Source organism: Letharia columbiana, assembly GCF_014066305.1.
Source record: "Letharia columbiana isolate WasteWater2 chromosome Unknown Sc0000019_s0, whole genome shotgun sequence".
Lineage (NCBI taxonomy): Eukaryota > Fungi > Ascomycota > Lecanoromycetes > Lecanorales > Parmeliaceae > Letharia > Letharia columbiana.
Genome location: NW_023501060.1, coordinates 133,939 through 148,538, shown reverse-complemented (window position 1 = coordinate 148,538; position 14,600 = coordinate 133,939). Strand labels below are relative to the sequence as shown.

General features: G+C 31.5%; 2 protein-coding genes across 2 annotated transcripts; both read right to left on the bottom strand.

Moving 5' to 3' along the window:
- Positions 1–1,094: 1,094 nt before the first annotated feature.
- On the bottom strand, positions 1,095–1,953 carry HO173_006417 (uncharacterized protein; the record flags this gene model as incomplete). The annotated part of the gene is made up of 2 exons (XM_037308328.1): positions 1,095–1,496; positions 1,927–1,953. 2 exons carry the CDS (start codon positions 1,951–1,953, stop codon positions 1,095–1,097), a joined length of 429 nt encoding a protein of 142 aa, XP_037164594.1.
- A 104-nt stretch (positions 1,954–2,057) lies between these two features.
- HO173_006416 (uncharacterized protein) lies at positions 2,058–3,314 on the bottom strand (the record flags this gene model as incomplete). Its single annotated transcript, XM_037308327.1, has 1 exon — positions 2,058–3,314. The coding sequence occupies one exon, from the start codon at positions 3,312–3,314 to the stop codon at positions 2,058–2,060; it is 1,257 nt and encodes a 418-aa protein (XP_037164593.1).
- Between the last annotated feature and the right edge of the window lie 11,286 nt (positions 3,315–14,600).

Sequence of the window (14,600 nt, the reverse complement as noted above, 5' to 3'; positions counted from 1 at the left end):
GGCAGCGCTCCATCCGAGCTGGAGGATACGAAGTCGGTTTAATTAAGCGCTCGATAAGCCCGCCGGCCGTGTAAGGAACGCCGGCTGAGTCTTGGAGATGTACCACATCCTCTGCCACTTACCTCCCCGGCCTCATCTTGTCCGATTGATGACTTATAGCCCCCTAGAGTCGAATTTTGCCTTGTACAGAGGTCTTGAGAGCAGAAGTCGACAGCGTCTTTTGGTGCGGACGCCTAGGCTGGACAAGGGTCTCTAGCTTGATACACGTAGATGAGCAAAACTTGTTGATCTTGGAAGGCGAAGCTCCAATTGGTCAAGTTGTGGAAGTTCCGGACCAGACTCGCAAGGGCGAATATCGCTGAATCCTGCATGATCGATTGCCAGTGAGCGCAAGTGCTGCATCTCTCTGAACATTCGCGCGTCTATGACTATCGTGTTGTCAAAATCATCGTCTGTGTAGATATCTTCTAACCGCAAAGACGTTGATCTGATCATGGGCAATTGCAATAAGAGATTGGACTCGACCGGGGCTTCCAGGGTCAGAAGATATGTATTTTTTAGCTATGTTTCTAATCAGCACTGCAATATAGGTTTCGTCTAGTGGATCGATGCTAAGATGCTTCAAGTTTGGCAGAGGCAGAAGATGGCGGAGTAGTACTTCGTCGTACGGCGTGCTGTAATCTAAATAAAGAGATCTGACTTCAAGTTTGTACAGATCGCACATGCCTGCTCATTCCTTGAATGCGAGCCTTGAGTGAGCAAGCTTCCGATAACCGGAGTACAACAAATGAACGCGAGCCAAAGGGCACGCAAAAGTAGTACCACCCTGAAGGTAGGTCAGTCCCATGCTCGTACTGGTCCCCTATTTTGCGTACAGCTCTCCCACGGACTCGCTTCTCGATTTCGGTTTCGGTTTCAATTGGGGTGCTAGACCAATACTTAGTAGGCTCAGTTGCGCAGTCCGGTGACCGAGTTGGCTCTTCTGCTGCCTGACAGCAGCACTTGTGATAGTGGGGATGCTCAGTCGCAAATTGCATGCAGCTCCCATCTTTCTTCGAGCTGAATGGGGTCAGATTGGACTCTTTTTGTCCTGACTAGGCAAGCACCAACATAGCATGAACGCTGAGAGCAAGATTGGTGGCCATCAGATCATGCTCGATCTGCTTCCACAGCTTGCCGACTTCTGTGCTCGTGGACAGTGGCCATTGTGTCCAGCGGAAAGCTGTCCGAGGATTACATTTGTCCGCTGCTGGGCCAATATCTGGCAGCAATTTTTCATGCTTGACTATGAAACGCTTGAGCTGCTCATAGCAAGCGTTTGCAGCGTGCCAAATGACATGATCTTGGCGCCGGCTCGACTCTTCTGAGTGTAAGGCTTGAAGATGCGGGAGCACGACGCCAAGGTGGTTCAGCCGTTGGAGTGTCTCTTCATCATCTGCAGCAGCACCATCTGTGTCTTTTAAAGCCTTCCTGATAGTATTAAGTGTTCGAATGACCTAACAAAGTCGCCGGCTGAGAAGCCGAAGCCTGGCGTCACCATGGCGAAAGGACCAAGAGGATCAAAGAGGCAGTGAGGTCACGACATTGCACAGCACGAGGGACGGAAAACATCACGATAGCAAGTCGCTATGTTCCCATTCGCGAAGGCGACAGCAGGTAGTCAGCCAGCGAGGCTGTGCATCTAAAGACCACGAGATGCATGAGCGAGTGAGGCTCAGCTAAAGCTGATGTGTGCTTCCCTCGTCGGGATTTTGGGCGTCTTGACCCTAACCCTCGCGATCCCGCTTCTGCCAAATTCTGCCTGCTTGCTCTGTCGCTTCAAGCATGCAATGTTCAGCCCAGGTCTGTTGGTCGATTGGCCGAATAGCACGATCTAGCGAAGCTCGTGCTACGGGCAAGTCTAGACCCCTGAGGACTATCACATACCCCTGGATACGATGTGATGCACTTCATGTTGCTGAGAATGCATGGGCAAGAGATGCACGATACGAGTATACATAAGTTTGAGAGAAGTGTATCAGGAATATGCTATGAAAGCATGGTACTGAACGAAACCCTTACTGCCTGAACGCCTCGTAGTCTGGCAACTTGAACGAGTCCCCACCGATTGGCAGGTACGCTGCGAGTTTCGAGAACAAGGTGGCTAGCCCCGTCGCCGACAGCAACCCTACACCCCTAATGACGGTTTCAAACACTCTGATGCCCAGCGCCGATTGAGGGTTGACGATCCATGGTATGCCAGGAGGCAGCTTCTGGACGCTCTCAACGTACGGGCGCAGGACACGCTCGTAGGACTCCAGCGCGGCGGGAATGTCGTTCGGCTGTCGAGATATCTCGCCGGCAAGAACGTATGCGCCGATGAAAGCAATCGATGTGCCCATGCCAGTAAATGGTGAAGGAGCATAACCCGCGTCACCGACCACAGTCACACGACCGCTCGACCAGCGATTCAGTCGGACCTGTGCGACATGTTGCATGTAAAAGTCCTCAGACTCTTGCATACCCTTCAATATCCGAGAAATTTCCCAGTCGGCGTCTTGGAAAAGCTCTTGGACCAGAAGCTTTTGCGCTGGAATGCCCTCTTTCGAAGCCTTTTCAAATCGAACAAGTCTTTCGTCTGACTTGTCGTAGGCTGTAAGAGACAGGAAAGCCCTGGTCCGGCCCACGTTGTCTGGTCGCAGCAACATGCACCGACCCCCCTTGACCCAGTGAACTCTCGACCACATCGTGTCTGTATCACCGGGTGGAATGGAGAAGTACGACGTGTAAGAGTCCAGAGATCTGATATGAGAGTGGCCATTTCCAAAAGCTATACCACGGATCTTCGAGCCAAGGCCATCCGCAGCGACTACCAAGTCGAAAGCCGTGGTCGGTGTGCCGTTGGCAAAGTTTACGCCAACTTCCTTCTCGGTTTCTTCCAGGCTCTCGACCATGTCGCCGAAGATGTAGGAGACGTCGTCCTTTGTGACATCGAAGAGAATCCCTGCCAGCTCTCCTCTGAGAATCTCAACGTCGGAGGTTAAACTGTCGCCCTTGCCGGATTCGTCAACACCAAAGCGCGAAAGGCAGCGGTCGTTGCTGTCAACGATCTTGAGGCCTTCCTCGTGTGAGCTTTTGTCCCGAATGCGGTCGAAGATGCCCATGCGCTTAATCACGTCTCGAGCGGTATCGCGGACGTCAACCCCTTGACCGTTAGTTCGAAGGATCGGTGCACGTTCGACGACTGTCACTTTGCATCCTGCGCGAACGAGCCAGTAGGCAAGTGCCGGGCCAGCCACGGAGGCACCGCTAACAAGGACGCGGAGTTTTGACATGATGATGGCTGCGGTATGACAAGCAGCGAGGAGATTGTTGTGGATGAAGCGACGTTTAATGGTGTACTATAATATGACTGTCTGGGTCAAAGTTATCCGCTCCGCAACTCGTTCGGTGAGGGCAATTCTTCAAAGCCTTATACGTTTCTTTAACATCCACCGGACTCCAATTAGATGAGTCGATGACGCAGTCCGAAATGAAGATGGCCGCTTTGAACATCCACTATTGATAAATGGATCAATAGATGGCTAGGAGATGCGTATTCGCTTGAGGTGCTGTGCTTGGAAAAGCTTGCAGCGAACCCGGTAGGCTAGCTCTCTCAAACCCTCGACGAACTCCGGGCGTTCTCAGACTCGGTTGCCTCGTACTCGTGAACAGCAACGGCCAGGAGATGGGACGACGACGACTTGGGTTGTTGCATAGAATCATGGACTCGGATAATATGCTAACAGGAATCCTGGTACTCGTAATCACTAGAATTTGCAATCTAGGTATTAGAGTAAGGGTAGGATAAGGTGTTAGGTGATTAGAGAGTTGGAAAACGTGGCCTTATGTAGGCTAACCCTATATAGCATAGCTTACTTGGCTTGGTGGGGTGTGGAAAGCCTTTCATCCATAGAAATCTACACTATGAACTGATTCGTGATCCTTGTTCTTTGGAAAGGTTAAGGGCCCCTTCTGCAACCACATATTTTGGAAATAACCCCTACATATTTCCACTAAATAACGCCACCACTTGGCTAGTGAAAACAAGGCTTGAAAATAACGCTTAGGATATTTCCAAAACAAGTAGAATATATGTACGGTTCCGTTCTGTAACCCTGTTTCTGAGGCTGAGTTAGAATCGTCGCAAAAATTGTCTTCTCCGTAAAAAACCATTGAATTCCTACCATTCCACATCACCATGGCCGAGATACCTGCTGCTACTACTGCACAGGCTTTGGCTATCATTAATACTCCTATTACTCCCATTATTACCCCAAATAAGCCTGCTCCCATAGAGTGTCTACCGATACCGGTGTCTTATGGCCTATGATATGGAGCCAGACTATGGAGGTAATATTGTTCCTCGAAATGATACAATAACATCGTCGTGGCAAGAGAGCAGACACCGGCTTTAAATCTGAAGTAAAAGAGAATAATATATGAATATCGGTCATAGATGTCCACTATTCTTAGCGTTCTTAGCCTTATTTTAGCTAAAAACAACCCTCGAGAGTTATTTTTAGATATTTTTAAGCCTGTTTTCGCTTAATAAGCGAAAATATGTGAAAATATGATTATAGAACGATACCCTATATATATTTGACGCTAAGCTGAAAATTAGTAGAAATATATAGGGGTTATTTCTAAAATATGTAATTGTAGAAGAGGCTCTAAGTTATCTACTTCAGATAGACGCGAACATTCTACTCTATATCTACTTTATACTCTATTAGTATCTTATATTAAGATACGACCTTAATTTTTTTTATTTTTTTTTTTTTTTTTTTCCCCTTTTTTTTTAAAATTTTTTTTTTTTTTTTCTCTTAGAACGTACTAAGATCGCTAAGCCTCTTCGGGTTAGCTCGCCTCGCTAAGCCCCTTCGAGTTAGCGTTTTCTACTTACTACGAAATTTAAAGAAAGTACGTTTAAGAGTAAATTCGAAACTTATATTTAAATCTATCTTATTTCTATTAATAATTATTAAGATATACGCGCTTTACTACTTTAAGATTAAATATATCCTCTTAACGACGTAATATAAAATAAAACTCATTTTTATAGTCTCGTATAATATTTATATATTATAAATATTATTTATACGTGAGAGTAATTTTATTATAGATAAATTTTAATATAATACTCTATATAGTACTAAGTATATTTATATATTATAAGATCTTTTAGCGATTTATATATTAACTTAATTAAATATATATTTAATAGAATTTATTATTTTTAAAGATTCTATACGAGATTTATATAGATTTATCTATTAACTATCTAATAGAATTCATCTAGCTATTATATAATTAAGTTATAAAAAACTATCTCAACTATAATTAATCTCTTATTTAATTTCTTTATTAAATACTATATTACTTAAAGAGTCTACTTTATAGATTCTTAGCGAGATTAGATAAGACTTTATTCTTCTTTAATCTCTTAGATATCTTTTCTTTTTTATATAAGATAGCTTTCATAAATATAACTTCGCTATTCTCCTTCTTTAAAGTTAATTATATAAAATCTAATATAAGAGAAAATACGTCGTTATTAGAGTGGCTAGGCGTCGATTAAATAGCTATAAAATAATTTTTCTTAAAAATTACTTCGATATAGAGATCTTTTTTAAAACTTAATTACTTTAGATAAAGACTCTTATTTAGACTCTCTTAATTATCTAGTATATAAAGTTCTCGATACTAAAGATAATATTAACCCTTATTCTCTTCGATAAGAATCTTATTATTAATATCGACGTTACTCGCCTTCTTATAGACTTTTATAGTATATCTAAGAGGATTACGAAGATTACGAGTTATATCGTTTAAATTAAATTTAGCTCTCTAGAACGTATTTAGCTATTTCTTGCTGAATTATCTAGATTTAATAATAATAGTAATATATAAATTATTAAGGCGAATATCGCCTTAAGAAATAAGTTTAAGATCTTTAATATTCGCGAGTATAAAGAGGATATATAAGAAATAGTTATCGAATTTAATATGTGAATAAAAGATTAATTCACCTATATTCTCCTTCTCCGAATTGTAGAGAATATAATAATTTATAGAGAACTTAGCTGTTACTATTTTAACTAACTTCGCTATATCTAATACTCCGCGTTTCTTTTTTACGAAAGTTAATTCGAAAGTTATTATATTATCGAATTCGTTATTAATAGATTTATTATACGCTCTCTTTAACTCTTTACTCTTAGACTTCTAAATAGATTTATTCTTCTAAAGCCCCTTCTTCGATTTTAAAATCGCTTTTTTTTATTTAATTAACTTCTTAATAGCGCTAGAAGAAACTTTTAATTTCTTAATATAAGACTTAGTAGAAAAAGACGGAGAAGGCGAATCGAATAGGTTCTCGATATTCTTATTACTTATCTCAATCTTATTATTAATTAAAAAAACGCTCTTTATATATTTCTCGAGTTAAGTTACTTCTAATTTAGAGTTAAGACTAGGCTAATAGCTATATTAATAATAATATATATAAAAGAGATATTAAATCCATATCAAAGCTTTATCTTACTATCTATTATTAGTTATTTCATTATATAACTTATTATTAGCTATTTTATTATATAACTTATTATTAGTTATTTTATTATATAACTTATTACTAGTTATCGCGATAGTAATTACGTTAGAGAAAGTCTAATCGTTATTCGCGGTTATATTTATATTAGCTATAATAATAAAGTAAAAGAAAAGACTATTAAAAGAGTAAATAAATTTATTTTAATCGAATAACGATAATTAAAGTAATATAATTTCTAAAATAGTTTAAAAAAGTTAAAAAAAAAAAGTAGACTACGAGCTAGGTCTAGTTTATATATTAGAGGGTAAATAAAGATAAACTACGATTAGAAGAGGGCTATAAACGATAAAAGCGCGCTACGCGATTTTACGTCTTAATATTAAACTATATAATTTATATATTACTATTTAAGATATAAGCTTCGATATTAGTTTAAATTAATAATCTATATATAATAAAATCGCGCCGCGCGCCTTTATAGTCTAATATCTATTTAGAGTCTAAAATTATAATACTATTATCTTAACTATATATTTTATCTCTAATATAGTTTAAATAGCCCTCCCCTCCTCTAAATTTCAACTTTTAATTTTAAAATTTACGATTTTTTTAAGAGGATTAAAAAGCGCTAGTAAAATATACTAGTTAATTAAATGTAATAATTATTATTTATTAATCTAGTTATTATTATTATTATCTTTATTAATATTTACTTTCGTTATTCGTAAGTTTCCTTTTCTTATATTTTAAAATATTTTAAAATATTTTAAATTAACTTCACCTTTTAAATTCTTTTAATAACTTCTTTTAGTCTTTCGGGCCATTAATTTTATTCTAATCTTATATTATAATATCTAGCTTTATTCTCGCTCTTAATATTAAAGCTTTAAAGGAAGTATTAATTTAAAATATTAGATAAAGAATATATAATCTAATTATATAAGCTGGTAACGATAGAGTATAATTAATATTAATCGAAGATATACTAGAAAAGATTATAAATAGCTCGAAAATTATAAATAAGATATTAATAGAGGTATAGGGGATAATAATAAACGACGGACTTTAAAAAGCTAGTTTTAATATAAAGTATAACGCCTATAATACCCTAAATTCGATATTTTTAAAGAATCTATAAAAGCGAGTAAGCGAAAATCGAAATCGTAAGAATAAATATATTATAACTATTCGAAAGATTTAAGAATAGACTATTAAGGGCTAGGCGTTAATAAATCTAGATAAAAATTATCTTAAATATATTAGTTATACGATTAAGCGATTTTTATATACTAAAGCGATATATATAATAATTATACTTATTATAAGAAGACTAAGATATACTTAATCCGGGCGTTTTAATATTAGAGAAATTATCCTTAAAGATTAATAAAACCTTTAGAATATTAGTAATAAGAAGGCTATTTAGCTTCGCTTATTATTACTATCTATAGACGTCGAACTTAAGAAGTTAAATATAAAACGCGTAAGCTTAATATAATCTAAGCGAAATCGAGATAATTATTTAACTTCTCTTTTTAGTAAAAGATAACGATATTCTCTTTGTAGAAAGATTATAGAGATAAAAAGTAAGAGCGATATTATAAAGCTAATTAATTAGTAGAGTGAAGATATTAGTAATAATAAGAACTTAAATAGCGAAGATATAGATTATATAAATAATAATAAAGATATTACTTTAACGAAATAGACTCGATCTATTTATAAGTATAAAAGCCTTTTTAGCGATTTTCTAAAGCGGATAAAATGAAAGAATTCTATTATAACCGATATAGTAGGCGATATAAGAAGAATAAACGCGCTTTATATTCTTATCGCTTTAGAACTAGTATTAATCCACATTTATTATAATTATCTAAATTCTTTTAATATACTCTTTAATCTTTAGATTAAGTATTATAATACGAAAGATCTTCGATATTAATTAAGAAAATATTAGAAGTATTACGATTTTAATATCTTTAAGATCTAATCGAATATTAAGACTTAATAATAAATAAGCTCGCGGCTATAGCGAGAAGAAGACGCTTATAGCGTATATATAAAGCGAGTAATAAGAGATAACGTTATTAGTTCGTTAATCGCTAAGTAAATATAGCTTATTATTATCGAGATTAATAGAAAGAATATATAAGATATTTAAATTAATATAGATAATCTTATTATTAAGAATATATTTTAATAATTATAGAATAAGGTTATTAGTAAAGAGGATTATAAAGCTAGAATTAATAGACTTATAATTAACGAGTTTAATATATATCTCTATTATTAGACGAAATAAAATAGCGTTTTAAATAAAGGTTAGATTTGAATAATATTTTATTTATTAACGTAGTAAATTATTCGATAGAATCTAACCTATTAAGCTCTTTACGCGTATCTTTAACTAGATCGAAATATACGCTTAATATTATACCCCTATTATACGAAATTTTCTTAGTCTGAGAACTCTATATTCTTTCGTTATCTCGATATAAATATTTTAACGTATCTATAGTATAACTATAGCGCGAATATTATTTAAAAGTCGATTTCTTTAAATAATAAAACTATTAATAACTATATCGAGATAGTTTTTAGATTCTATCGTTATATTAAAGAATAGTAGAACGAGGTTAAGTCGCGCGGGGTATTTACGAATAGCCCGATCTATAATATAAAGGAGCTTTAAATAGAAAAGAGAGATAGTTATCAATTCGGGTACTTCGTATCGATACTATTATTACGTAATAATATGCGAGTTATAAAGCTCGAAATTCTCTATAAATCTATCGTTATTAAGCTAGGCGCGCTAGCGCGACGTATAATACTATCTTAATTTATATATATTTAAAAGAATGGCGAGATATTAGATAATATAAAGTCTAATATATAGTTAATCTTAGCGCTTATATTAAGTAGACTACGTTAATTAAAACGCTATTAAAACTTACTAATAAATATAATCTTATTTCTTATAGATTTCTAATAGAAATCTAGCTTCTTTTAACTTACTTAATTAGCTAGATATTAATATATCGAATAATATAGAATAATCTAATCATTTAAGAGTATACGAATATAATTCTAGATAAAGATTAAGTAATAACGAAGTAGATAGTATAAGCTTATTATCTTAAGACGTTATAAGCGTTTAAATTAATATAAATTCGAATATAAACGATAGAAAGATTATTCTATAAAATAGAAAGTTATTTTTAAAAATAGATATTTTAAGTATTTAATAGTACTAATAAAGAACTTATCTCGATTAAAAGTAGTTATATTATACTATTGAACGTCGGTAAAATCGCGCCGCGCGGTTTTATCTAATATTAATTTTTTATTCCTCTCTCTTTTACGCTATAATACTTTTTATTAATATTAATATTAATATTAATATTAACTATTTATATATAATACGCGTTATAATAATTATTAATATTTATTATCGAAATAAAAACTATATCTCTATTTATTAGACTCTCGATAAGTTCTATAACACCCGCTCGCTTCTTATTATCTCTTTTTAAAATCTTTAATTAGTTATTTAAAAGACGTCGCCGCGCCTTAACTAGTAATATTAATTTTATATCTTTAAATATTATAACGCCTTTCTCCTCTTAGTCTTTCTCTAATAATAAGTATTTTTAAGATAATTAATAGTTAAAATCTAGAGGCTAGCCGATAGAGAAGAAAAAGCGTCGCTCTAGATACTTGAATAAAGAAAAGATAAAATATATATTAAAAATACTATACGATATAAGCTAGGATATAAAGCGCTTTCTTAGAGCGCTATATAAATATCGAAGTATATATATATTTCGAATAGCGTAAAAGTATTTTCTAGACTTTATATATATTAAGTTTTCTAGAAATATTGATTTTAATAGAATAGTAAAGTTTAAAAAGCGCGAATCTATAATAGCCTAAGATTAGAAATTAGTCGTCGAAGTATTATATCGAGAACTCGAAATATTAACGCGTTATTAGACGTTTAGCGATTTCTATCTTTTCGCGAAAGAAATCGAGTTTAATAGTCTATAGTTTTTTAAAGATATTATTCCCGTAATAATCGAGTTAATATCTTATTAACTTTAACTACTTTAAGCTATTTATTAAGAGAATTATTTCTTCTTAAAGATAAACTCTTTTAATACCTTAATTTATTAGCCAGCTATTCTTATTCTAATAACTCTTTATTATTAGATACACCTCTATAGATTATTAAATTTCTAGATTATTTTAGAACTTTACTTATATTAAGAAGAAGCTCGACGGCGGGTATTTAATACGTTATATTAATTTAATTTAATCGTTTTATATTTAACGCTATAGCGTTAAATATCTAACTTAAAAAAGAAGATAAAGCGATATATATAGACGATAGAGTAGACTTCGAGTATTATCTTAATATATAATAACTTTAAATATATAGAAAAGCGGCGTAGAGAAAGAATTAGTAATTACCGCGAATTTCGATTAATTATAATTGTCTTAATATTAAAAGAAAAATAATTTAATTAGAGATTATTAAGATAGTATATATAATATCTTAATATAACGCTATTATTAGCTAAGCGAATTATTTATAATATAATATCTTAATATCTTAATACGTAGATTAGTTATATTTCTTTTATAATAAGAGATATATCGATAATTTAATATTAATTACGCGATTATTTAGATTTAACTATATTATATAAAATCGACGATTTCCGCGATATATATATCGATATTTTAAAATATAAATTCTTTATAATTAGTAGTAATATTAGTAATAGAGCGATTAAAGTTAATTAAAATAAAATATTTTCTAATTATATCGATTTTCAAAGATAAGAGTATAACGGCTAATAATATATATATATTAAATAATATATTTAAGTATTAGCTTAAGTTAAAGAAAGATAATTCGATATTTAATATAGTTATTTATTTAATATATAGTAATCTTAAAATATAATTAAGAATATAGTCTATTAAGACTTTACGCGATAAGATATTAAAACTTCTATTTAATCGCTTTAGATGGCTATTATTCGACTTAGAACTTTAATATCTTTATCTAAATCTATTATAGTTACTTTATAAGATTTACTAGAAAATAAGTAACGCTATTAATTTATTTACTTTATAATATATAATAGATCGCTAAAATCGCTTTAGAATTATTTAGCTAAAGAATTTTTAGATATTAAAGAACTTAATTATTTATAGCTATTAAGTATAAATAATAGAAATATAAATTAGATTATTAAGATAGAAGTATATTAATCTAAGTAGAGTAAAAGATATAAAACTCTAGCTTAAAGTATAAAGTATTAGCCGAGGCGACTTTTAGCTTTAGATATTAAATTAAATATTAATGAGAATTTATATCTTAGCGCCGTTTACGACTCTCGCTATATAACTCCTAATCTACGATTAATAATATTAAAATTATTAGAACTTTTATATTTATATTAAGCTTTACTTAATACTTAATTACGCTATTAAATATATAAATATTAATTTTCTTTATTACGCTCTACGTTATATAGTAATTCTCTTTTAAGCGAAGATTATTAATATCTTAAAGTATATATAGACTATACTTTATACGCTTTATATTATAGACTTATCGATAATAATAAAGTAATTATAGCGATATATACTAATAAATAGCTTTATTAATCTATAAGATAAGTCGAATATAAGCTTTAAGCTTAATCGCCTTCTTAAGCTTTTAAATAATAATCTTAAGACTTTTTAATATAATCGATTTTATTATTTCAAATATAGCGATATTCTACTCGAGAATTAAGCGCTTAATAATTTATATTTCTTAAAATTAAAAAGAATAGTAAAGCTTATCTTCGATAAATTAATATTAAATATTTATTTAGCGAAGTTCGTTATAGAGAATATATAAAGTATAGCTATTAATCTTATATATAAGTTACTTATATAGTATAAAAGAAAAGATAGATTCTCTCTAAATTTAATAGTTAATTTATTTTATTTAAAATTTAATCGCTTAAGTAGAAATATATCTAAGTATAATAAGCGCTACGTTTAAGGCTTCTCGATAATAAATAATAATAATTAGAAGGGCGACCTTCCCCCGAATTCTATTATCGTAGATATCTTCATATTTAATAGCCCGATAATTTTAATTTTAGCTCTTAATTCTTAAGATAAGATCTACGCTTATTATAAATAGACGATAAATTTATATTACGCGGGTTTATCGTCTTTTACTTACTTACGATATCGCGTAGAAATCTCGCGATATTTATAAGATTAAGTCGATAATAACTTTGTATATTTATTCATCGATAGTTTCTATAGTGATTATTATACCCGCCGCGGCGTTATTAATTATCTTATTAATCTTTTCGCTTTTTTCCCTAGGCTTTCTCTTAATACTAAACCTTCTTTATTATAAGACTTATCGACTTAACTATCGATAGTCTACTTATCTCTCTTTTCTATAGTTTTAACTAATTACTTTAATCTTACTATCTTCTCGCTAAGATTACTACTCTTTATACTCGTATTATTAATAATATTATATATCTTTTTTATAGTTATTTTTTTAGCTTTTATTATAATAATATCTTTATATTTATAATCGATTATTTAACTATCCCGCCGCTTATCGAAATTAATCTACTTTATATTTACGCGTAGATCTAGATATCGCTTTCGCTTTATATCGTTTTAAAGTATTTACATATCGAATATTTCTTCTTAATTAGAGTTTATTACTCGCCTTTACTTTAGAATCTCTAAGATCTTCGAATAGTATAGTAAAAGTTTAGGCTATTTACCGCCAATTTACTATTGTATAATCTTTTTATTATAAATATATTTCGCCTATATCGCTAAATCTTCTAATACTTTATTAAGTATTATTAATAATAGAAAAAAGCGTATATAAGAATCGATAAACTTTTTACTCGTCTTATACTCCCTTTATATATTAAATTTAGAAATAAATTAAAATTATATAAGCGAGTTCTTATTCGCTAATTTATTTAACTCGATATAAATATTTATAAGCGTTTATAACTTCGAATTATAAGTTAAATAATATAAAAAAGACTTAATATAATCTAGCTATCTATACTTCTTATTATCGAAAAATTTAAGACTAATATTACGAATATAGTTCTTAGTAAATACATTAATAAGATTATATAATTTAGATATTATTCGAGCTCGTCGATTAGCCTTCGTATAATTTACACATAATTTCTTTAATTTAGAAAGAGTCTCTATTACCGTATTATTCTCGGCTATAATTATATTACTTTTAAGACTTACGTATTAAGATAAATATAGTAGAGTAAATTACGCTTACTCGCGATTATAGCGTATAGCGCGATTTAAACGTTAATATACTTTCTAAATAGACGACGATAGTAGCCACTAAACGACTCTCTAAATATCTAGATTATTAACCTCTATTCTATAGACGTTTATTATAATAATAATATATAGCGATAAATATTACTCTAATAGTATACCGAAGCGCGTCGCGATATTATCTTTATTACGCTTCGTTATAAGCGCGAAATAGGATATAATTAACTTATTATACTCGATTAAATAAAATAATATTCGTATTTAGATTCGTATTCATTTATACGCATCTATAACGGCCTTTATAAAATCTATAAAGATAATTATTTTCGAGATATTCTCTAGAGTAACAATTTTCGGCGAGAGAAGATATTAGAGATCGAGTATATTATTTAGAGAATAATAGATAAGACTTAATTATAGATATATTTCTAGTCGATCGAGCGGCGTCTTTATAATAACCATATCTTTAGTAAAATAATATTAATCTCGTATAATCTCGAGTATTTTTACGTTAACTATTGCTGATATATTTAAGAGCGGAATTCAATCTGATAATCGTATACGAAGAATCTTAAGATTAAAGTACGTTAATCGAAAGATCTATTATTCGTTAATTAGATATATCTTATTAATAGCTAATAAATATAGATTCGAAAAAAAGCTGAAATAT